Below are 27,132 nucleotides of genomic sequence, written 5' to 3' on the forward strand. Positions count from 1 at the left end.
AAATGTTAAATCAACAAATATGGATGGATTTAAAAAAAAAATTACATTTATATTAATTTGTGATATGTATATATGACATGCTTTTTGTTATATTAGTAAACTTTGTATGTAGGATTATGTTAAACTCAAAAAATATTTTTTTAAAAACTTACTAAATCTTAGCAACTGTGATTCCTTGGCCACATTTAGTTTTAAATCCTGATTACCTATCTTGTTGTATTGTTTGTTCGAACATTGCTTCCAGCACTATTTAGATGTATTCACCCTGTAGCCCCTTTCACACTCACACCTTATCCTAGTAATTAACAGCCAAAATACCGGTTAAAGAGCCAGTGTGAATGCTCACAAATCACCACATGTGTCAAATCACCCTGGCGATGGACCACCTAGGGAGGGTGTATCATCCCCAGGGTCAACTAACGCCTGCCTGCCGGTTAGCCCAGTTTGGAAGGGATGTGGACTATCCAGGGACAAAGTTGGGACACATTGATGATGTTTTGCATGAGTACAGGAATGTTAAAAATTAAAAAATAAACTTGTATTGAATTTACTAAATCCTGATCAATATATCATCTTGTATTAAAACAAAATTAATCCTGCCTAATTAAGCATTATGTACAGCACAGTATAGGCCTTCAGCCCTTGTTTATGTGCTAACCTATATAAATTTAGAGAGAGAGCGTGTGCGAGAGCAAGAGAGAGAGAGCGCGCAAGTAATGGCAGACCTGCCCTCCCAGAATTCTGTGTGGGTGTATGCACAGAGCACTCATGGAGGGTTTTTTCTGCTGCATGGAATTCTGGGAGGGCAGGTCTGCCATTGCTCGATGTGTCACTCAGACATCACTGGTGGAGGATAGGTGCCCCTTTCCCCAGGGATGCCTGGTGGTGAGTGTGAAAGGACCAGAGAACCAGTTAACAGTGATCCAGTGTGAATGGAAAAAAACAGCTTTTTTAACCAGTTCATTCAATGGCCAATTTACAGGTTAGCCAGTGTGAGGGCTTGTTTCAGGCATCTACTTGGCACATTGGAGGCTGATCCAAAAGCTGGAGGAAAGAATTTTCCCCATAAGTTTTGGGGGAGATAACGACCTAATTTTACTGAAGTTGAGTATGTTACATGTACAGATAAAGTTACTTCATCAGTAGGATCACAGAAATGAAACTGTGATCGCATTTCCTCATGATCTCCAAGAAAGAAACTATTAATTAACCCTGTCTTATTCACAGACATGGCATCAAACAAAATTTGGAACTAGCCAGGTAAGAGTGGGTTGTATCATTTTAGACATGCCCGCCAAAGATCTTACATTTTGTTCAAATGACCAATGTTATGACAAAATTGATAAGTAGAAAGCTGATTTCTTGCTTAAAAGCAAGAAATAAATTTCTATTTCATTTGATAGAGTTCAAATTGTCTAAAGTCTCATGCTTAGAATTATGCATGCTGGTGACATTAACATTTGGATGCATTCAACTAATTCCAGATATTTTCCTAGAGATATTAGTCTCTGGCATCAAAGTCCTTAAACAATTCAGCTCCAAGTTGCCACTGGTGAAATTTGACACAAAGATTCTAACAACATAAGAATATGTTGCCTGGACATTATCTCAAATTTATTCTTTTCTCTCAAACATGGTCAAAATATAGTTTGCAATATACAGTAGTTTGAAACAATGAAAATTATTTCAAAATAATTGAAGACTTACAGATTTAGCATTTCCCTCCAATACTTCTTCCTCTAATGGTTCCAGCTTTAGGTCCTGCCAAACATTAAAACCATGTGGATCAGTAAGAATATTGAATATTAAACAAACTCTTGTTTTCCTATCCATACGTGGAACTTAACTTGTGGAGAAATGATCTGAGTCCATCTGGTTTTTTACTGCACATATACTGGTTACAATCCCCAATGATTGTTGCTGTACCTTTCTGACATGTCTCTTAATAAATTAATAAACAGGAAGCATCTACACTTTCTAACAAGCCTAAGGAGGGCAAGGCTACCAGCCTCCACCTTGCCCACCTTTTACAGGAGAATAACTGGCTGCATCATTGTGTGATGTGAAGCTGCAAAGCATCAGACCAGAGGTCTATACAGAGGATTATTAAAAACAGAGAAGATCATGGGGTTTTCCTTTCCTCTAAGGACAGCATTTACTTGGAATCTTGTCTAAATAGTGTTCAAAGAATTAGAGAAGATCCTTTCTATCCAGTGTACCATGTCTTTAACCCACTACCATCAAGAAGGAGGTACAAAAGCCTCAAATCTTTGACTGCCAGGCTGGCAAATAGTCAGAGTGGAATGAGTCAGAGTGGAAAGGGTTTGGCTCAAGGCGCTTTAACGAATAGGAGCTGAGGTGGTGGTGCAGGAGTTGAAGTAAGAAAGGACCACCCTATTTGAGGAACAAAAAGGATTCCACATGTAAGGGCAGATTTTACATATCATATCCTTTTTCCTCAAGACATAAAAAGTGGAAATGACAGCCAAGGCAGGGGAATGCTCCTCTAGCAGAATGTGAATTGTCAGGGAAGCAAGCAGTATCCTGATGACTTCACCTGCGAGAAGTGCGTCAAGCTGCAGTTCCTAATAAACCAAGTTAAGGAATTGGAGTTGGATGAACTGTGGATCATTCAGGAGGCAGAAGGGGTGATAGACAGGAGTTACAGGGATACTATCACAACTAGGAGACAGGAAAAGGGTAGATGGGTGACAGGAGAAGGAAAGGGAACAGGCAGTGTAGGACATCCCTGTGTCTGTTCCCCTCAATAACAAGTGTACCATTTCAGATACTGTTGGGGGGGGGAATGCCCTACAATGGGCAAGCCATTGGGATCAGGTCTCTGGCGCAGAGTCTGTTCCTGCAGGTAAGAAGGGAAGGGAGGAGAAGAGGTGAGCTGTAGTGATAGGGGATTCCATAATTAGGGAGAACGGATAAGAGGTTCTGTAGAAGAGATCAAGTATTCTGGATGATACGTTGCCTCCCTGGTGCTAGGGTCTGAGATATCTCAGATAGAGTTCATGGAATTATCAGAGGAGAGGGTGATCAGCCAGATGTTGTGGTCCATATTAGGGACTAATGATGGGGGTAGGAAGGGTGAGGAGGTCCTGCAAGGAGAGTTCAGGGAGTTAGGCACCCAAGACCCCAGATTACAGTAAGAAATTTGGTTTCATTGCAGTTCCAGCCAATGGAACTTTGGCAAACAGTGGTGGAAAGCAGCAGAGCTCCACCTCACCACAGGTGAAATGCTAACAAAAGAGAGTATGGGAAAATCAACCCAACTGGCTGAACTGCAGCTGTGGTGCTCACCTTGAAAGAGATTTCACGAATTCTTGAACTGTAGCATCCAGCATGACAGTATGGATGGCCCGGTGGCAGGAGACGGCCAACCGCTCTGGGGACAACAGCACTGGAGGTTCATTTGGTAAATGGAAAAAGAATGGTCATGATTGACCATTATGGACGAGCACACCTCCAGGGAAACCGCTGAAGCTCCCCATGATGCTGCTTTGGAAAGAACTGCTTACATCTGCTCTATTACCGTTCAGCCTGGGCAGAATGACCCTGGACCCTTGGCATCATGGGCACACAAAAAAGTGGGAAAATGGGGGCTGATGGGACATGACAATGGGAAGAGGGAAGAGAGTCTGGGGAGAGTCTTGCTTCCATGATGAAGCAAGAACCGTGGTTGCCAATTGCCCCATTTATCAACAAACAAAACCAAGGGGGTGGCATTCACCGGGCATGGGAGTGGGCCAGATATGGCAAATCGACTATATTGGGCCTCTCCCACACCAAAATAAAAAGCAATATGTCCTCACAATGGTCAACACATACTTGGGTGTTATGGTGATGGTCAGCCAATCAGGACAGTACCATTAAAGGGCTACAATACCCCTCTTCCATTTAGGAAGACTGTGAGGTCCAGTTCAACCAGAGCTCAAACTTTATGGGGAAAAAGTACAGGAATGGGCAGTGGATCCCGCTATCTCGTGGCTGCTGCACACAGGCGTCCAGGCTCATCAAGTGAATGAATGGCCTGCTCAAGGAGTAGATGCACACACTGACACCCACCAATACATTGCAGGGGTGGCTCAGTGTGCTGCAGCGGGTGATGGACAACCTCAATGCCCATCCAACTGGCCGGGCAGGCAATGTCCCCACTCTTATGCCATTTGGTTGCCTCCAACACCACTAAGTCAGAGGAGGTGGTGGAAGTACAGATTCCCAAGGAATTGGTTAGATTATGGGTACAGCAGCCACAGGGCTGCTTAAAATAGGGGAAATTATAAGCGCGCAGGCCTGGAGATACGCAATGGGTCATGTTACTTAATCAGTTCATGTAACAATACCCAAAAACTAACCAGAGAAGAGAGAGGTCTAAAATTCCCATCCCCCCACTGGAGAATGCTATCATGGAAAACTCTACTGATCATCTCTGCATTGACTGCCATTGTGCAAGCCTACAACACATTCCTGAAGGTGGCCTACATATACGCCAGCGCACCAACAGATCGCATTGCTGGTTCGGCATGCAAACTGCAGCACACGCTGCTGAGGGACTTCCACTTATGTCCATCCAATTCAACAACACAGAAATGGACTGTTTGCATGAACTGTTTAATTAAGTGAACGTGTTTTTATGTGGGGGGGAGGGGACACATGGCAGTAACTTCACACCTACACATCACATCCAGTGACCCCCAGTGGGGTGGGCGTTTCAGGAACTGACATTCTTCTCCCTACAATCTGACAAACACTAAGGTCTGGACTCTTAGAGCGACTCCCCAACCGGTGAACAGGGCTGGAGAATGCTGGTGCAGACTTTGATGAGCACTGGTTGAACCTGTCGAAAGGTCACAGTGAGTGTGAGCAAGAATAGTATCTAGGTATCCTGGAGCCCACAGTCATGGGCGCAACAAAGCTGGATGCTCAATGTCATTCACTGGATATGTGGACACTGCACCCACCCTGGCTCCCCATGAGATGGTATGGTTGTTGCTTTCCAGGATATGTTGCATCTTATATTCACCACCTTAATGACCTCAGGGAGCCCCCTGCCTACCATTCACAGGATAGAAGGGTGGGATCACTGAGGCAAAAAGGTTCCGGATGATTGCCTTCCCCCGCTATGGCATTGCTTGGCTGTCCTGTGAACTAATCTGCACAACCAGTGTGCTGGAGAGACTGGTCAATGAGAAGGCTCGAGTGACAGCAGAGCTGAATGACTATCTGCATGGTTACACTGCAGAACCAAATGGCCCTGGATTACATACATACAGCAGAAGGTACCTGTGCAGTGATTGGTAAGAGTGCTGCACTTACATTCCCGATGAATCGGGGAACATTACTCATCAGACCAAGCATATCTGAGAGTCAGTGGGCAAAATTGAAAAATCAAGGGACCAGTTCCTGCATCATGACTCCTCTTGAGGTACCTGGTGCCCCTTTGGGGGGAGTTAGTGGGTTACTATCATTTACTGGGTCACTACCATCGCTCTCATAGTGTTCAGGCATTGTCTTTTATGTTGTTTTTGTAAATTTATCCAGAAGACTGAATTAATGTATGTAATGATTAGTGAGTGTCGTGACTTCCAAGGGGTGGAAAGCAGTATGGATTGTGGAGGGTTATGTAACCCCCTCCATATGGAATCTAGGTAGAATGTGGATTGTGGAGGGGCATGTAGCCTTCATCTGGAACCTGGTGGGAATGTGGACGGCGGAGGGGAGTGTGACCTCTCCCTCTGGAACCTGATCGGAAGTCAGCTCATCTGCCAATCAAGATCAAGCCTTGCCCACAGCTCAGCGCACACCTGGTCATTGGCCCCTTTAATTGGCTTTTCGATCCTAGGCTGGACCCTTCAGCTAATGGCACTATAAAGCCTACAGCACATGAACCATCTTCCTCTCTCTTCTGGGATGAACCCAAGCTCCATTCCAGGAGGAGAACCATGGGCAATGGTGGAGGATCATTGGTAAAAGTGTGCGCAGACAAAGGGTTGGGGGCTGTAGTGTTGCATACCTAGTGTCCTGCGCTTAATTAAGAGCTGTGCTTGCCAAAGATATCAAGGGGTGGCAGGTATCGTATGTGATAACTTGATTGTAAAGTCTTCTAGCTGCATGAGGTTGCGAGTGTATCGTTTAATCTGGTGAATGTGTGTGTCTTTTACACCTGTTGCGACTCCCCTACATGTGTAAATAAAACACTACTGTTCAATAATCTGCATTCTTGTTACCCTTTGGATCCATCAAACTGGTTTAACGCACGACAGGTTAGCTCACTTTGTTCCATTGTTTAAAAAGGGCTCAAAAAGTAACCCTGTAAATTGTATGCCAGTGAGCCTGATGTCAATAGTTGATAAATTATTGGAAGGTGTCCTAAGAGATTGGATATACAATTATTTGGATAGCCAGAAACTGATTAGGAATAGCCGATATGACTGTGTATCGAGTAGGTTACCAGGAAAGTCGATGAAGGAAAGGGCGTGGATATTGTTTAAATGGACTTTAGTAAAGCCTTTGATAAGGTCCCGCATGAGAAGTTAGTTAGGAAGACTCAGATACTTGGTATTGATGGTGAAGTAGTGAACTAGATTTGACAATGGCTGGACAGGAGAGAGAGAATAGTAGTGGATGGTTGCTTCTGAGACTGGAGACCTGTGACTAGTGGTGTAACTCATGGATCAGTGCTGGTCCATTGTTTTTTGTCATCTATATCAATGATCTGGATAATATGGTCAATTGGATCAGCAAGTCTGCAGATAACACTAAGATTGAAGGCATTGTGGACAGCAAAAAAAGTTTTCAAAGCTTGCAGAGGGACCTTGACCAGATAGAAAAATGGGCTGAAAATGGCAAATGAAATTTAATGTAAAGAAGTGTGAGGTGTTGAACTTTGGAAGGACAAACCAAGAAAGGACATTAAATGGTAGGGCACTGGGGAGTGTGGTAGAATAGTGGAATCTTGGAATAGATACACAATTCCCTTAAAATGGCATCACAAGTGTATGGGTTGTAAAGAGAGCTTTTGGCATCTTGGCCTTCATAAATTGAAGTATTGAGCATAGGAGCTGGGATGCATTGGTGAGGCCAAATGTGGTGTATTGTGTGCAGCTTTGGTCACCTTACTACAGGAAAGATATCAATAAGAATACATCTTTCCTGCACCTTTCATTTCTCGCAGAAACTCCAGTCATTACAGCTCTGCTGACCTCCCTGCTAGTGTTCCTTTCTAATTAATTTTTGCCAGTTCTTCTCTCATACCTCATGTAGCCCCCTTAATTCAATTGGTATACTGACTCCTCTAATTTTATAGTTTCTCCCTCTCAATCTGCAGGGAAAATTTTAATCACGTTATGATTTTTTATATAGTCAGTAGGAGAGAAGTATGGAAGAAATCAAAACATGACTGCTTCACAGGAAAGGGGGCCCATAAACTGAGCAGAGTCCTGGGGGGTGGGGTGGAGGCACAGCCAAAAAAAGGTTGAAAATGGCTGATCGCTAAGATTCCCTCTCCAGTCCACTGCTTTATCTCCTGATCCTTTTGGGAAACTTGATAGTTAGAAACTGTAGAGTAATTAATGATTAAAATGTGATCACAAATGTATAGCACATTTCCAAGAAGGAATATTTGTATGGTATTGTTCCTGTGTCATAAGAATGTGGCACAAATACTTGCATTTGGTGTTTTATAATTGTAGGATTTACATGTTACTCCACCCTTATCGATTACACACGCTCTTAGAATTCAATTCAAAGGTCAAGGAAGACTCAGCATCATAAAATGATTTTAAATGACAAACAGAAATGTTTACAAGACCTTTTAAGTTTGAATCCTAATTCCCTTCTCACTTTGAATGATTGAAATTATTGGGTTCCATTGCAATCAACATGGCCTGTACCTGGGGAAAAAAACAATCACTCAAGTGCCAGGGCAATAATTACACTTTGCTGGAGAGCAGCTCCTAGCACCCACAAGCCTTCTGTGGGTATTATCCTCCAAAACAGAGTTGATTGTGAGCTGCAAATATGTGACCACCCTCCCACCCCTCAGACAGCTTGTGCTTTCAAAGACCCTCCCAGCTGTTCTATGAATCAGGGATATTTAGAGATCCATTCTTTGAAATATAAATGTTCAGTAAAATATTTTTTTAAATTTTATATCAAATTGAGATAGGTTTCTCCTCATATAATCCACTCTTCGTTCTGAACTATCTTAAAAACAAATCAAGCCAAAACTCTTACGACTTAGAGGGTGACTCATACACTCAGCTCAGACTAAGACAGAACTTTGTTGACTTGCCCTGATGAATTTGGAAATTCTATTCAACAAATCTAGGAATACGCAGACATAATCTATTCACGCAGAGATGCCATGAAATTAAAATGTATTAGAAGGTACCGCAATGAGTAAATTGATAAAAAATGTCAAATATGCAAATCTTACTAATAGAAATGTCAGACAAAATGATTTGTTAATTCAATTGATCTCAAACTTTTTGTACTTATAATATATGAATCAATTTTAATTTATACATTTGCATGTCATCGAGTCAAATGAAATGAGTTATATTTCATGAAGTAAATGTATATGTAATCAGTTTTATTAGAATAAAGAAAACAATTAGTGCAAACTTAAAAACTAAGAAATTGTGTGGAAAGGTGAGCTACTCAAAAAAAAACAAGTGATTGAGAAGAACAAGAGACATGTTTCATTTATAGATAACAGCAATCTGTGAAGAATTTTTATTCAGATGATTTCTTATTCTCTGTCAAATCACAAGACCACCCATATTTAAGTGTCCAGTATATTTGACCAGAGTTGATTTTTTTCCTATATGATTGTTATATATTTATGGTACTGTCACTTTTTGATACATGATATTATTCATATTTTAAGTAACGTGTACCTTTTTTTCCAGGCGGTCAATCAACTTCTGAAGCCTATTTATCTGGGTCATCCATTGGATATCCTCATCTGCATGGACATGAACAGAAGAAAAGTATCATACATTAAAGCTAAACAGCAGCAAGATTATTATTAAAATTGTGCCATTTAGCGGTAACATAACAGATAAATCCAATTTAAAATTTAGATTAAAAAAACAGACTTTCCAATGGGAATCTGGTATGACTGTCATTAACCTGCAACTCTTCTGGCTCTGGTCTGGATCTCCCCTCTCCCTGTTGGGATTTCCTGTTCACACTGGCCTTTGGCATCAAAGCCTCCATAACACTGAGCAGAAATATGCAAAATCTGGTAACATGAATTGTAATGGTCCATATTTTCCATTTGGCAGTTAACTGATGAAATTCGTGATAAATGTTTATCTGAAAGAGAACATGCACTGATGGGCTATAATTGTTTTTCAATGTATTCCTGCTGTTGATGAATGGCTGGAGTTGAAATTTACGATCAAGTCTCCAGGTCCTGATGCAATTTTCCCCAGAACCTTGATGGAAGTCAGGGAGGAAATAGGAGAGGCTCAGACAGTGATTTTTCAACAGTCACTGGAGGAAGGTGTGGTGCTGCAGGATTGGCATGTCACAAACATGGTTCCTCTGTTTAAAAAAGGCTCCAGGTGTTGGACCAGCAATTATAGGCTGGTAAGTTTGATGTCGGTGGTCGGTAAACTAATGGAAATAATTCTTAGAGATAACATATACAAGTATCTGGAGAGGCAAGGAATGATCAGGGACATTAGAGAGTTTGTGTGGGGAAGATCATGTTTAACAAATCTTGTTGAATTTTTTGAGGAGGCAACTAAGAAGGTTGATGAGGGTAGAGCAGTAGATGTAGACTATATGGATTTCAGTAAGGCCTTCAATAAGGTTCAGCATGAAAGGATGGTAAGGAAGGTTCAGGTGCTAGGTATTAATGTTGAGATAGTTATATGGGTTCAACGGTGGCTAGAGGGTAGATGCCAGAGAGTCATGATGGATAACTGTGTCAGGATGGAGGCCGGTGACAAGTGGTGCGCCTCAGGGATTGGTGTGAGGTCCCTTGTTGTTTGTCATTTACATTAATGATTTGGATCATGGAGTGCTAAAATGGGTTAGTAAATATGCAGACAATACAAAAATAGTGGGAGTTGTGGTTAGTGAAGATGTTTTTCCAGAGACTGCAGAAGGATTTGGACTGCTTAGAAGAGTGGGCTGAAAGATGGAGTTTAATGTAGATAAGTATGAAGTGCTTCATTTTGGGAACAATAATCAAAACAGGACATATACAGTGAAGGGGAGGGCATTGAGGAATGGAGAGGAACAGAGAGATCTTGGAATAATGGTTTATCATTCTTTGAAATAAGAATCTCACATGGATAGAGTGTTAAAGAAGGCTTTTGGTATGCTGGCCTTTATAAATCAAAGCATAGAATAAAGGAGTTGTGAAGTGATGTTGAGTCTATTCAAGGTGTTGGCAAGGCCAAATTTGGAATACTGTGTGCAGTTCTGGTCCCCAAATTATAGGAAGGATATCATTAAGGTGGAGAGAGTGCAGAGAAGATTTACTAAAAAGTTGCCTGGATTGCAGTATCCAGAATACAAAGAAAGACTGAGTAGACTGGGTCTTTATTCATTGGAGCATAGAAGGTTGAGAGGGGATTTGATAAAGGCATTTAAAATTATGAGGAGGATTGATAGATTAGATGTGAATAGTGTAACAATATTAATATTTGGGGAGAATTTATAAGAGTAGGTCACATGCATACACACATTTTAAAACAGATTTTATTTTAAGGACTGAAGAATTCACATTGCAAGGTCTCTGGAGAACGTAAGCACCTTACACAAGTAGGTGTTAAATTGAACTGATGTCATAAAATGCTTGACCAATGTCTTGCTGGAGTCATGCTGTCTATCAGTGCCCTTTCTGCAAAGTGCTCACAGAAAGATCAATTATGGATTGTTTACCTAAGATAACAACAGATGGAGCAGAAGAAAGAACTCCTGTTGTTTGCTGGAGAAGGTGGGGGTTTTGCAAGACATGAGTCACATGCTTTCTTTGGAGTTTCAGTTGGAAAAGAGAGATAATTGAGTGAACAGCTCCATCAGTCAGTCAATGTGTGGGACACTGACCAGTAACTGAAAAGTGCAATCCAGAGAAAACTGTTTGAAACTGATGAAAGCAAGTTCCAGAGTAGATGGCTGGAAGTGCTATCTGTCTGATGTTTAGCTTGAAATAGAGGAAGGAATGGAACTCTGTGGTAACTGAAGAAAGAGGTTACTATCTAGAAGACCCTGATGGGGAAAGTCTCATCAGCAAGACCCTGAGGTGACTAGTGGTGGTACCTCAGTTGTGGAAATCCTGGACCAACAAATAACTCTCTCTGCAAACCCTACAAGAACCTTCCTGAGCAGTAAACATTTACCTTTCAAGCACCAAGCCTGGTGAACTTTATACATGTTAAATTCTGTGCACAGTATGGTGATTGTCTGCAACCAGAGAACTTGGAAGGAGAAGTGAGATTGAACTGTGAACGTAAGAACTTTTCTTGAATTTACACACACATTACATATACGTGCACTTAGAATTAGAAGGGGGTAATTTGGGTTAGTATAGAGTATAGTATAAGAATAGAGTTAAGTTAAAGTTTGATTCTATTTTCATGTTTGAATTGATTAAAAATAACTTTTGTTTTGAAAGCCACTGTTCTTGGTGAATGTCTTGATGCTGGGTTTTGGAGTCCTTTGGGCTCATAATAACAGGCTCTTCCCCTTGTGGGTAGGTAAGATTGGAATGATGGGTCATGAGTTAAGGGTTGGGGGCAAAAGTTTAGAAGTAACAAGAGAGCGAGCTTCTTCACTCAGAGTGGTGGCTGAGTGGAAGAGGTGGTTGCAGCAAGGTCAATTTTGTCATTTATGAAAAAGTTGGATAGGTGCATGGATGTGAGGGGATTGGAGGGTTATGGGCAGGGTGCAGGTAAGTGGGTCTAGAAGAAATGACTTAAATCAGTACAGATTAGAGGACCAAGATGGCTTGTTTCCATACTGTAATTGTTATAAGGTTATATCGTTAATTCTGAAACAAATTAACTTTTTTCTGCAGCATCTCCTTTCAAAACTATATCCTGAATTAATTTAAATCAAACATTTAATGACATTTCTTTGTTGCAGTAAAATCCCTTTTATCTGGAATTCAACCAATTGACAGCCTCAAGCAACCGGTAAAAAAAATTTGAGGAAAATAAATAGGTACAAAATACAGAAGGTTAAAATTGGTGCTCCTTGCAGATAGTTCTCCAATCACGCAACATGCAATCTCATGCAACCAGAAAATGCACTTAACCGGCATAGTTGCCAGATACCAAAGGCTTTACTGTAATTAGTAATCTCTATAAGCCAGTTCACCATGTATTCTGCCATTGCAGTTGTACGCAATAGAAGATATTGAATCACCTATTTGTTACATGTCAAGGTAAAATCTGCCAGGGAAGAGAAGTAATGCCAAGTAAGATTTGTCTCTGATTTAAAGTTCTACTTGGGACATCCCCAGGCAGTAAAGAAGTAATTGGCAACTTTCTGCATTTGCATCCCATTGTTTGATGGTTTAATTCTTTAGAAACTAAGGGCATAAGAAGTAGGGGCATATGCTTTCTGAAACCTTAAAATTTACTAGTATCAATAATAGTGACTTTAAACTAGCAAATTATCCATAAAAAACATTATGGACCATGAGTAATATTACAATACGTAAAAGTTAGAATAAGTCATATGACTCCTTGAGAATGCTCCAGCACTTACAAGCATAACTGACACTATGTCTCCTCCTATCAGAGGGCATCTTACTCAGCCTTCTGCCTCTTCCCTCCATCACCTCTGAGGTATTTATCTTTTTCCTAGGTCTTTCCCCTCTCACCTGTACACACTGATTATCTGCGAGCTCGTGTTCTTCCCCTCCTTTTCCCACCCTTTTATTCAGGCTTCTTTCTTGCCATACCTGAAATGTTGACTATCTTTTGCCTTCTAGGGATACTACCTGACCCAGAGTTCCTCTAACAATTTGTGTGTTGCTCCAGTTTTCCAGCATCCACAGTTTTCTTGTTCGTCTGAATTGACGCTATTCCTCATCCAGTCAGCCACCTTATCCTCATTCCATCTCTTCTCCCCACTATCTCAGTCATAAATGGGCTTTTATCCTAAGTTTATGCTCCACAGTAATGGGAATGACAATTGGTATCAGTCCTGTGAATTCGTCTCAATCTAAACTAGAACAACATGCTGAACTTATTCAAGTTCTCTTTGCAGCACTGGCCTTTTATCCCAGGTATCTATTTATGTTTCACCTACTCTAAACCAAAGGAATTAAGGAAATGGCCATAGAATTAAGGAAACCGTAATTGTAAACAGTTCTCCAAAAACCTGTACAATTTCACCAGGACTTTCTTTCTGTTGAATTGTAAACACTGCATGATAGTGTCCACAGTACTATTTACCCTTCTAATTGTTTGCAAAACATGAATGAAATACTAATGTTATCTATAATTGCATGATCTCCTATTTTATGTGGCAGTCTTTTGTATGCTATATTTTCAAATACCTTTTTTAAAATCCAGAAATCCACCTGTTCCCATCTACATTCCCATCTACAGCCTTAAAAAAATAATTTATATTCAGCAAACACAAACAGGTTTTACAAAACCACAATTATTCCACCTCATTGTATCACTTAAATAAATCTGAAGCTTTTTTACAGCTTGTGACTCAGATACAGAGGTTAATCCTGAAATGCCCCAATGAAACGGCATGATGTCATATCAGTCCCAAATTTCTACTTAATATGATGTTACCTGGACATTTAAGTTCCAAGAAATTTCTCTTGATGATAGATTAAATTTCTCTTTCATTGTGTAGCTTATTTCCATTCAATTTCACAGCAGATGATACAGTGAATGGGCTTACAAATTGAGATGTTTTAAGATTTTAACTGATTAGAAATATAGCTTTCAAAAACACAGTTAAGTGCAATTCATTACCATTCATTGTACCATAAAAAGTGCTTTATCTTGTGTTGCCTCAGTAACTTCACAAAATTCTCAGTAAATGGCTGAAATCAATTAGCTTATTTTTCCCAAAGTAATTTGACATATTCTCTGCAATTAGGTTCCAAAGTGTAGAAAATAAGTTGGCATTGGCTACGTTATACATTTATATAAAAATTGCAACTAAAATAAAACTTGATTGTCTGTCTGAAAATTACAAAGTAGACAGAAAGACATTTCATCCAAATTCTCCAGCTTTGAGGAAAAATGTGAAGAAATAACTAACGGCAGCACTGCGGCAGCTATGAACCTGGGGGCAGTGGAGACACAACACTCCTCTGTGGGGGTCCTACTGTGCAGTCATGATGCCAACGGCCATGTACAGGTTTTTAAACAGCTGACGGCTTTTCCCCCACACCTTTGAAACCACAGATGCCCATGCTCAAAATGAGAGTGCACATACTTAACAGTGGACCCCCAAGGGGTTGTGGGAAAAGGGGAGAAATCAGCAGACCAGAGCAGGGCATTAGGCATGATAAAACTCCCTACTGAGAAGGGGAAGCTTGAGAGAGGAACCTCCATGGAAGATTATCACAGCAGTGGACCAAAGAACGACTAAATAACTGAAGGATCTACACAGTTCCTGGAAGCAGGTATCGGGACTAGGATTCGAGAGAGTCATGAGGGAAAGAAAGGCTCCAGAAGAGGCCTTGGAGTTGAAAGCTTCCCTATTGCATCATGGATTCAGATTTGGGAGATTGGATTTGCTAATCAAATGGAATATTGTGCCAGCTGCACAGGCTGTGGGAGAAATGGAGATGAATCCACAGACGCTCAGTGTCTCTGGATTCTCTGTCTTATTGACGAAATACCTTCTGTATTTTTATGCCTTTCCAGCAGGCAAAAGGAGACAAATTTTGTGTTATTACATTTTGTATTTTAGTACATGACAATCAAGGAATCTTGAATAATTAAATCCTTTTCTTTAAACACTATCTCAACATTAAAAGTTAAATAAATAGATACAGTTTCTACCTGAACTGGATCTTCACAACCCTAAGTTTCTCCTGCTTTCTGTTCTAAATAACTTGCATTCCATTTTCTATTAATCCTCCTGATTTTTGAAATTTCAAGTGTTGAAAAAAATCTGGCTCGATTTATTCTGCCCTGGCTGTTCAGAATTTTGGATACTTCTGTCATATTGATTTTCAAGCTTTTATTTCTTCATACAAGATAACATTCAGGCAAACCTGAATAATAGCCTTTGCATTATATGAAATCCAGTTCTGAATACAGCACACAGCATTCTGTTTGTGCAGAATACTCACACTGAATTCAGTTTCTAACTAATATTTTGTCCCTGCTATATTTAATCTTATTTCCCCATCTCACTTCAGTTCATGACTTTGTATTTTGTTAAATTGCATTGTTGGCATTGGTTCAGTTTTCTCTTTCTATAATGATAAGGGGATTAAGGGAAGCAGAGGCAGTGATAGAGAGGAGTTACAGGGAGACAGTCACCCCTAGAAGGCAGGAGTCAGGGAATTGGGTGACTGTGAGGAAAGGAGGGAGAGCGCCAGTGCAGAGTACCCCTGTGGAAGTGCCCCTCAGCAACATGTATTCGGCTTTGGATACTGTTGGGGGGAACAGCCTATCAGGGACAAGTCATGGGGGTCAGGTATCTGGCACAGTGGCTGCCCCTGAGGTTCAGAAGGGAAAGAAGGATAAGAATAGGAGTCTTGTAGTTGGGGACTCATTAGTCAGAGGGACAGATAGAAGGTTTGTGGGACGAGATCGGGGTCTAGTTGGTCTGTTGCCTCCCTGGTGCCAGGGTCAGGGATATCTCTGATCGAGTACATAGCATTCTGCAAGGGGAAGGAGAACAGCCAGAAGTCGTGGTCCATGTGGGGACCAATGACTTAGTTAGAAGTGGGGATGAGGTCCTGAAAGAGGATCATGTAGAATTAGGTAGGAAGTTAAAAAACAGGACCTCCAAGGTAGTAATCTCTGGATTGCTGCCCGTGCCACGAGCTAGTGAGGGTAGAAATAGAAGGATGTGGAGGATGAATGCGTGGCTAAAGAGATGGTGCAGGGGGCAAGGGATAAGATTTCTGGATCATTGGGATCTCTTCTGGGGAAGGTCGGACCTGTACAAGAGGGACGGACACCACTTGAACTGGAGGGGGACCAATGTGCTGGCAAGTAGATTTGCTAGAGCTGTGGGGGTAGGTTTAAACTAGTTTGGCAGGGGGGTGGGGAACAGAGGGTGAGAGCAGTGTCCAGGGAGTATGGCCACCTAGCTAGGAATAAAAAAGATAAGAAAGGTAGGATGGAGATTAGGGTAAAAGGTAAAAAAAAAGAGAATATATGTGAGGGTCATTCTCTGAGATGCATATATTTTAATGCAAGAAGCATAGTGAACAAGGTAGATGAGCTGAGAGCATGGATAGATACTTGGGGTCACGATATTGTGGCAATTAGTGAGACCTGGCTACAGGAGGGGCAGGACTGGCAACTTAATGTTCCGGGATACATTTGTTTTAGATGATAGATCAGAGGGTAAAAAAGGAGGAGTTGCTCTGCTTGTTAGGGAGGACATTACTGCCGTGAGGTGGCAGGATGGTATGGAGGGATCGACCAGTGAGGCTGTTTGGGTGGAATTGAGGGGTGGAGGAGGCAAGAGGGTGCTAATAGGGGTGTATTACAGACCACCAAATGGGCCAAGGGAATTAGAGGAACAAATTTGTAGGGAGATAACGTATATGTGTGAAAATCATAGGGTTGTGATCATGGGAGATTTTAACTTCCTACACATTGATTGGGATACCCATACGGTTAGAGGGCTGGATGGGCTGGAGTTTGTTAAATGTGTTCAGGATTGTTTTCTAAATCAGTTAGTAGAAGAACCGACTCGGGATGGTGTAATACTGGATCTCCTGTTAGGGAACGAGCTAGGTCAGGTAGCGGACATTAATGTTGGAGAACCAATTGGGTCTAGTGATCATAATTCTGTTAGTTTTAGGGTAGTTTTAAGGAAGAGCAAGGAGAGGCCTAAAGTTGAGGTTCTGGATTGGAAAAGAGCAAATTTTGTAGGAATAAGAAGGGATTTGGGGAGTATTGAGTGGGACAGGTTATTTTCAGGTAAGGATGTTAATGAAAAATGGAGGATATTCAAAAAAGAAATTTTGAGGGTACAGAGTAGTTATGTCCCAGTCTGGATCAAAGGAAAGGCTGGAAGTCATAGGGAGGCTTGGTTTTCGACGAATATTGGAAATTTGGTTAGAAGAAAAAGGGAGGTGTACAAGAGGTTTAAAGAGCAGGGATCTGAGAAGTTGAAGGAGGACTACAAGGAGTGAGGAAGGAATCTTAAGAAAGAAATTAGAAAGGCCAAAAAAAGGCATGAAGAGGCTTTGGCTGACAGAGTAGAAATAAATCCAGAGGGTTTCTACAAGTACATTAAAAGTAAAAGATTGGTGAGAGATAAAATTGGACCCCTTGTAGATAGCGAGGGTAAGCTGAGTGAGAAGTCTGAGGAAATGGGGGAAATTTTGAATGATTTCTTTGCCTCGGTATTCACTAGGGAAAAAAATGTTGAACCAGTTGAAGTAAATAAAAATAGTGGGGAGGTCATGAAGCATATAAGGATAACCGAGGAGGTAATGATGGCTGTGTTAAAAAAGATAAAGGTGGATAAATATCCCGGACCGGACAAAATATTCCCTAGGACACTCAGGGAGGCTAGTGGACAGTTAGTGGGGCCATTAACAGAGATATTTAGGATGTCACTGGCCATGGGGGTGGTACCAAAGGATTGGAGGGTGGCACATGTGGTTCCTCTGTTTAAGAAAGGGTCCAAATGCAAACCTGGGAATTATAGGCCTGTAAGTCTGACGTCTGTGGTGGGCAAGTTGATGGAAAGTGTTCTGAGGGATGCTATTTACAAATTTTTGGAGGTACAAGGATTGATAGGGAGAAATCAGCATGGTTTTGTCAGGGGTAGATCATGCTTGACAAACCTGATTGAGTTCTTCGAGGGGGTTACAAAAAAGGTTGATGAAGGGAAAGCTGTGGATGTTGTCTATTTAGACTTTAGTAAAGCTTTTGACAAAGTTCCCCACAGGAGGTTAGGAAAAAAGGTGGAGGCATTAGGTATAAATAAGGAGGTAGTGAAATGGATTCAGCAGTGGTTGGATGGAAGGTGTCAGAGTAGTGGTAGAAAATTGTTTGTCCAATTGGAGGCCGATGACTAGTGGAGTTCCTCAGGGTTCGGTCCTGGGTCCAATATTATTTGTTATATATATTAATGATCTGGACGTAGGGGTAGAGAATTGGATAAGCAAGTTTGCGGATGACACAAAGATTGGTGGTGTTGTGGACAGTGACGTATATTACCGTAAATTAAAAGGTGATTTAGGAAGGCTGGAGGTGTGGGCTGAGAAATGGCTGATGGAATTTAATACAGATAAATGTGAGGTGCTGCATTTTGGAAAGGCAAATTTAAATAGGTCATATACATTGAATGGTAGACAATTGAGGAGTGCAGAGCAACAAAGGGATTTAGGAGTTATGGTAAATAGTACCCTCAAGGCTGATACTCAGGTAGATGGTGTGGTGAAGAGGCATTTGGAATGTTGGCCTTCATAAATTGGAGTATTGAATTCAAGAGTAGGGAGGTTATGATGAAATTGTACAAGGCATTGGTGAGGCCAAATTTGGAGTACTGTGTGCAGTTTTGGTCACCAAATTATAGGAAAGATATAAACAAAATAGAGAGAGTGCAGAGAAGGTTCACGAGAATGTTGACAGGATTTCAAGGTTTGAGTTACAGGGAAAGGTTGTGCAGACTAGGGCTTTTTTCTCTGGAGCGTAGAAGATTGAGAGGGGACTTGATAGAGGTGTTTAAGATTTTAAAAGGGACAGAGTAAATGTGGATAGGCTTTTTCAATTAAGAGTGGGGGAGATTCAAACTAGAGGACATGGTTTAAGATTGAAGGGGGAAAATTATAAGGAGAACATGAGGGGAAATTTCTTTACGCAAAGGGTGGTGGGGATGTGGAATGAGCTTCCGGCAGACGTGATCGAGGCGGGATCATTGGTTACATTTAAGGAAAGACTGGATCGTTACATGGATAGGAGGGGACTAGAGGGGTATGGACCGGGTGCTGGTCAGTGGGACTAGGAGGGTGGGGATTTGCTACAGCATGGACTAGTAGGGCTGAACTGGCCTGTTCTGTGCTGTAAGTGGTTATATGGTTATAACATTAGCATGTCCAATACCCCAAAGGTGAACAATGACTTATCCACAAACAGTTAAAAATGATATTTACAATTCTGCTATCAAAGAACCAAGGAAAAGTATCAATTGTTCCTCATGCTAGTCACCAATGTGATTAAAAAGGATAAACAAAAAAATAAACAAAAAAATAGAACATCAGACAAACAATACGATACCTGAGTTTAAGATGCTGAAATTAGAATTGTTTGGAGACAGGCTATTATTTCTCTGAAGTCTTCGAAGGGATCGTTTCCCTGAGCAGTTAATTGGAAGTACCTCTGGTTTTACTGGACCTTGTCTACAAATGACAAGAAATAGCATTTAGTCTTCCCTGTGATATTATACTGAGGCATTTTTTTTATTTTAAATATGAGAAAGGATAGAAGTCTTCTTCAAGGGTAGTGAAGACATTTAGTTTCAATTTATGCTATGAGAAATAGCTGGGAAAGATTCATATTTCTGTGAATATGTTTTGAATGAATGTTAAACATCTTCAAAGCTGCTGGACAATCTTCACTTTATAGCAGTTACATAAAGGCAAGTTTGGTCATTCTTTGCCAGTGAGACATATTACTAGAACAGTACGGCACAGGAGTAGGCCCTTTGACCACAATAACTGTGGCAAACAAGATGCCCAAATTAAATTAAAACTGCTACTTGAACATGGTACATTTCTTTTTCCTTCATATTGATGTGTCCATCTAAAAGCTTCTCAAACACTGTAAAGGTTAAAATTTTGTGTTTTTGATTCTTGGTTAATTTTGTGCCTGTCTCTTTGACAACTATTGTTTATAGTGTTACCATAGTAACTTTGATGTAATATTCATAATATCCACTAGACTAACTGCTTGCCTTTTTTCTACAAGATGTGAAGGATGCATGAATATGAGAAATTTTTTTTTGAATTTTTGTATCTCATTATCTCTATATATCGTTTATAAAGTAAATGCTTTGTTATTCACCGTAATGAAAGTCTTGTGGCGAAGCTATGCAAAAAGTTATCTGTTTTATCAATGAATTCAAACTACATTAAGTAATAGCCACAGAGTTTGATTTATTGGAGTTTTCATTAAAGAGATCTAAATTTGGTACATCATAGCTCACACTTTGGAAGATGATGCTTTGAAATTAGAATATATTAGAAAAAGAAAAGTATCATCGACAAACAAATATCCTATTTGTTTTTACTACTATTCCTAACAGCTCGTTCCAGGCACCTACTGTTTGTCAATGTGATAATAACGACATGACTCAAGGGGAGAGGTTATATCAATAACTATTTACAGGTAAGTGGGTACTCTGTACATGGTGGCTGTACCACCCTTGGACTCCATTGAATTCCAGCCTGCCAATCTAGAGCTCGTGCATGGGCAGACCACCACTGTGATTACAGTGGCTACAACACAGTTGCAATGGGTGCCAAGTGACTGGTCTACACCTACAATCTGTCTCATACTTTAAATTCTACCCCCCACACACACCACACATCTATATCTTTCCAAACACCTCCATATCTTTACTGCAATAGGGCAAGCAGAATTGCACATAATACTCCAAGTGTGGTTTAACCAGTTTTATATAGATAGTTGCAACATGAAATCCTAACTCTTATACTTGATGTTTCTACCAATGAAGGCAAGCATACCACACAGCTTTACCACCCTACCTACTTGCATAGCCACTTTCAGAAAACTTTAAACCTAGTCCCCCAGATTTCTCTGCATGTCAATGCAGTTACAAATTAACTATATATTTTCTCTTTACATTTGACCTCCAAAGTGCAATACCTCACACTTATCTGGATTAAACTTTCTGCCTAAATCTATCTGATCTACAGTATATCCACTGTCCTCTTTGATAGCTCTCTAATATTGTCCAATTATAGTGCAATCTGAAATTTACTAACTCACTTATCCATTTATTCATCTGTCATTTATATTTATCATAAACAGTGCTCCCAATATCAATCCCTGCAGAACACCATAGTCATGTTCTTTCAACCAGACTAACCCTCAACCTCTCCTTTCTCTTCTTTGAGCAAACCAATTCCAAAATATCAATTCACTGTGGATCCCATGCATCTTTACCTTTACAAGCCTATCATGAAGGACCTTTTCTTGAATTCTTATTGCTAGAAAGAAAATACTTCCATAAAAGCTGATAACTCAATTCCTTTCTCATAGCATTGTGTGTGGTAAAGGAACCTCAACATTGCAGTTTTAGGGGCAGGCCAATCTAATGATCAGTAGGCTCATAAATTAAGTGATTTTTTCCCGCCCCTACAGGCTTGGATATTGTGACTTGGAATTTAGTTTGTAAACTTTAGTTAATTTAAATAACAACTGTCCCTGTCTTTCTAATGATAAGGTCCTGTTTTGAGATTGATTTTTCAAATGATGCCCACTTGAAAACTTGTGCATGGTGCATGCATTATGTAGATGTCACATCAATGTAGTTCATAGTGATGGCCATGCTATAGCTCTCCTCCATTCTCTTTGAAACTGGCTTTTGAGCAAATAGAGGACATTGTCCCATATCTGAAGTTGTATCTGAATTAAATGATGTAGCTGGTGAAACAGATTTGAGAACTAAAGGTCTTGAGACTCCAGTGCCTTCATCAGCTAATTTTCGAGCTGTGAATGATCCCAAGGATGTTGCATTATGTACCCATAAATCTATTTTATAATGGAATGGGATAAAGGAGAGTCCAGGCAGGAGTGGGATTGATTCAACATTAGACACAAACTACCACCATCTGTGTGTTTTATGAATGCAAGCACTCTGCATGCAAATGTTGTTACAGTTCTGCTGTGAATTTTAATACTATTTAGTGGTTAATTGTACAGAAGAAATCAAACTTTCAGCATACATGTGCAATTGGATGACAAGGCAATGGAATAAAATCCTAGTTCCCATGTTTTCAAATCGCTGAGCATTTGGTGGTCATTCCTTTTGAACAACCAATTTGAACTTGAATTTTTACACTCATGCAAACAAATCACAAGTTCAAAGACTGAAAGGTCAGAGTGAGAGTGGGTTGGGGACCTATAGTGATAAACAGCTGAAGTTCAGAGTAATTCTTAAAAATTGATAGGAAATCCCAAATCTCTTTGTTTTTATTTCTCGATAAAGAGAAGGTTGTCTCAAGAGCACTATAGGTACAGAACTAAATTGGAAATAATACAAGTAAATCTCTGTTCTAACATTGCATAGACAAGTGTTGTGAGAACTGGCATGTGAGTTAGTGGAAATGGAAATGTTACCATGTTGAATATATAAATTTAAAATGGATCCTGGGATGAACAACATCTCATTTTCTGACCAAGGCATCTTGCACCCTTCCAGATAAAATTCAAAGCATTAGATTATCAGCCATTTTCAATTTTCTATCTCACATTTTCAGCATCTTGTTTTATTTTACCTCTCATAGTATTTTAGATTTCATACATGTCCTCTATTTATCCCTTCCACAAGCACATAGCCAGTGAGCTGCTTCAACAATCATTAACCAGTAGCTCTTGCTTCTACTGTGATGAATGCTTTGAGAGGTTGGTCATGGCCAGGATTAAAACATACCCATCGCAATTCACCTATCGTCACAATTGCTCCACAGCAGATGCAATCTCACTGGCTCTCCACTCAGCTCTGGATCATCTCGACAACAGCAACTCATACATGTGGCTCCTCTTCATAGAATACAGCATGGTGTTCAATATCATTATTCCCTCAGTGCTGGTCAAGAAGCTCCAAACCCTAGGCGTCTGCAACTAGATCCTTGATTTCCTCATCGGAAGACCACAGTCAGTACAGATTGAAAACAACATCTCCTCCTTAATGACTCCCAAGCAGCACACCTGTGGGGAAAGATGTGTACTTAGCCCACTGCTCTGCTCACTACACACCATGATTGTGTGGCCAGACACAATTCCAATGCTATCTACAAATTGCTGTTGACACCACAGTTGTCAGCAGAATCAAACAGCAATGAGGAAGAATACAGGAGGGAGATAGATCAATGCTTTGGGTGGTGTCATGCCAACAACCTTGTGCTCAATGTTAGCAAAACCAAAGAGATGATGGTGGACTTCAGGAAGAAGTCAGATTATCACAATCCAGTCCTCATTGAGGGCTCAGATGTGGAGAAGATCAAAAATTTTAAATTCCTGGGTGTCAACATCTGAAGATTTGTCCTGGAACTTCCATGTTGATGCAATCACAAAGGTGGCTCACCAACAGATATACTTTGTGAGGTGTTTGAGGATATTTGGTATGTTACCAGACTCTCAAAAACTTCTACAGGTGTACCATAGAGAGCATTCTGGTTGTTTTCAACACTGTCTGGTACAGAGGTGCCAATGCTCAGGACAAGAAAAAAACTCAAGGGCTGTTAAGTCAGCTTGTGACATCACATGCACCCAACATCTTCAAGAGGTGGTTAAATAAATGGGACCCAACAGTATCAGACAGATATTTTCACTGTAAGGAGGAAACGGGAACAGTACATGTAATTTGGGCATATGAGAAAGTGGAAAAGTTTTGGGAAGATCTAAACCAGGTATTAAATAAAATCGCAAAAAGCAACATACCAAAAAATCCAGAGATCTTTCTTCTAAGTAATATAAGAACTTGGACTCTATTTGGATGGAGCACAAAAAAGATTTATCATGATAGCCTTAGCTGTAGCAAAAAAATGTATTATGTCAACCTGGAAATTAGAAGATAGCCTGAGAATACAGCAATGGTGCATAGAAATGACTAAATGCATTCCATTGGAAAAAGTAACATATAATTTAAGAATAACACAGTATTTGAACAAATTTGGGAACCGTACATGGAACACAGAAGTTCTACTGTGGACCTCCACCCCCTAAAATGACAGAAGGAGAAGACGACGAAATGAACTGACCCAGTGTGTAAAAGTAGAAGACACAAATTTCCTGTTTATTTTCATTGTGTGATGACATTGTTTAATGGATCATATATGTTGAACATTGAGTGGGTGGGAAGGGGGGATGAAAGAGGGAGGGGAGGTGGGAAAAGGGGAGAAAATGACACTGTATATTCAAGAGGGAAATGTTTGTGTGTATTTTGGTCAGTATGGTTCATAATGAGAAAAATAAAAACATTTTAAACAAGGTAGTGAATTAAGAAAGCAGCCTTTATCCCCAAGGACCAGGCTATGCCCTCTTCACTCTGCTACCATTTGGAAAAAGGTACAAAAGCCTAAAGGACTCAGTGGAACAAGGACAGCTTCTTCCCCACTGCCATCAGATTCCCAAATGATGGATGAACCAAAGACACTGCCTTGCTTTGACTTTTTGTTGATTATTTTTATTGTTCTGAAGTGCTTTATATTAATGTTTGCACTGTGATTCGGCCACAAAACAACAATTTTCGTGACTTGTTCATGGAAATAAATGCTGATATTTTGTTCTTTACCTGCCAATCCTGCACTATTTTCAAAAGAACCATCAATGTGCCATCCAATCTCTTCTGATCCGTACCCTTTCAAACAAGTAGCCAATTCGGCATGAAGATTTAAAAAAAAAAAGCACTGGATTTCTTCTTATTTGTGTACAGTACTAATCCTCTCCTCCACACTATGACTATCAGAAAAACAATAAACTTTGATTGAAATCTATAGCTTCATGTTAATAATACCCTGATAGGCATGGTTATATCTATGTCTTTAAAAAAAAATTATCATCAATCTATATTTATTTTTACACAACAAAACTCATGCAACATGATTTCATCTTTGGTGAAATGATCATAATCTGAATTATTATATGCAAGTAGCATTTAGATAGACAAGGCACTGAATTATATAGTCTAATTGAGAACAAATAGGATTTAAATTTATGGGCAAAAAAAAGGTCAGCATTGATTAGTGCTTTCTGTTGTACAACTCTAATAGAGATGATGATTTGGTCCTCAATTAATTTATGATCCCAGATATTATATGATATTAAATTAGCCAAGATCCAATGGGGAAGTTGACAGTTCTCAGAATAAATATCAATGTTCCTTGCATAATTGTTTACTGTTTTTTCGTGCTTATGCTAATGTCCTGAGTTTGCCTTTCACTGCTAATTATGGATTTCCAAACTGTAGTGTCCATTAGCTTCTGCAAGTTGCAGCAGTTCCCCTCAACTTATGACGGGGATTCTGTTCAAGCATTCTAGGCCAGTTGAACAATGTAGGAACATATCTCTTGTGGTCAGAAGAGCATATAAATGATGAAAGACAATGGTAAAATAATGAATTATGAATCTTGGATTTTGGGGAATTTTGTCAAAGAATTTTATGACAGAGCATATAGATATGTTTTTGGGAGATAAATTGGGATAGGGTTGTTAGAGTAGGTTACATACAAACACTTAAAAACAGATCTTATTTGAAATACTGGAGCTCTGACCCATGCTAGATATATTGGGGCCAACAGGTTTTGCAAGAGTTTTGAAGAGTGCTCAAGAGACTTCACTAATGGATTGTTGTTTACAAAAGGCAACAGATGGAAGATTGTCTGGAAGAGAACTTGTTGTGTACACACAAACACCCACCCACCCACCCACCCAACCCCAGGAACAGGACAAGCTGGCAAGCTTGTGGAAAGCCCCATTTTGGAAGACGGTCTGGTCAAAGCCCTTGTGGTTCATGCAAGAGGAGAGGACTGGCTGTCTAATGTTTCACTTGGAATAAGAGAAATAAAAATGAAGGGGGCAAGTTTCATCAGCAAGACACTGGAGTGGCTAATTAAAAAGGAGTCAGTGGTGGATGTCCTGGAACAACAAATCTCTCCGAGAACCGACAAGAACCTTCCTGAGTGGTAACCATTTACCTTTCAAGCACCAAACCCTGGTGAACTTTATAAATGTTAAATTCTGTACACAGTATACAAATTGCCTGCAACCAGTGAACTTGGAGGAATGAGAAGTGAGATTGGACTGTGAACCAAAGAACTTTTCTGAACTTACACTCACATTACATTCCCACATGCTTAGAATTAGAAGGGGGTTAATTAAGTCAATAGCGAGAAGTGTGATTCTATTTTCATATTTAAAGATAATTAAAGGCAACTTTTGTTTAAGTAACCATTTGACTTGGTGAATATCTATTGCTGCTGGGTTTTGGGGTCCTCTGGGCTCAAAATGTTTAAATGCATATAGTAAATTATCCTATTATCAATAGAAATCACAACACAATGCTTATCAGTTATTTTAGTGCCCTCCACTAGTTTTAAATTTGTAATCAAACACTCACATCTAATTAAAGTGCATATTACAGATTTTATTCAAGGGTATACATTTTGGTTTGACCATATACAAATTACAGCACTTTTTAAATAGATAGTTCACCCATTTCAGGGCACCATGTTTGGGACATTTGGTTGCACAGGTATTTGAGAGTACTCATGTATGTTTAATTGCTTCATTGGTGCTGGTACAATAGTCTAGTTTTTAAGCTTTTGATCACTTTTGGAATCTGTGTTTGTTATTTTTCAACATGAGACCAGAGTTGTGCCAATGAAAGTCAAAGAAGCCATTATGAGGCTGAAAAACAAGAATAAAACAGTAAGAGACATCGCCCAGATCTTAGGATCACCAAAATCAAAAATTTGGAACATTTAAAAAAGAGCTCAGAAATCGCAAAGGGGCTGGTATTCCAAGGAAGATCTACGCTGGTGATGACAAAATTCTCATCATAAATTTAAACATGTAGCATGGTGATAGGTTATTTCAGCCCACAAGCCCATGCCGCCCAATTTACACCCCAATTACCTATAGCCACCCTCCTCCCCGATATGTTTCAAACAGTGGGAGGAAACCACTCAGACATGGGGAGAACGTACAAACTCCTTAAGGACAGTGTGGGATT

General features: G+C 40.1%; 1 protein-coding gene across 1 annotated transcript in view; it reads right to left on the reverse strand.

Moving 5' to 3' along the window:
* The window catches only part of LOC138755621 (N-terminal EF-hand calcium-binding protein 1-like), a 201,760-nt gene that overhangs the window by 18,879 nt on the left and 155,749 nt on the right, over positions 1–27,132 (reverse strand). Inside the window, 3 exon segments of the mRNA XM_069921964.1 lie at positions 1,708–1,761; positions 8,910–8,977; positions 19,431–19,552. Coding sequence (XP_069778065.1) covers positions 1,708–1,761; positions 8,910–8,977; positions 19,431–19,552 — 244 coding nt within the window.

Source organism: Narcine bancroftii, chromosome 2, assembly GCF_036971445.1.
Source record: "Narcine bancroftii isolate sNarBan1 chromosome 2, sNarBan1.hap1, whole genome shotgun sequence".
Classification (NCBI taxonomy): domain Eukaryota; kingdom Metazoa; phylum Chordata; class Chondrichthyes; order Torpediniformes; family Narcinidae; genus Narcine; species Narcine bancroftii.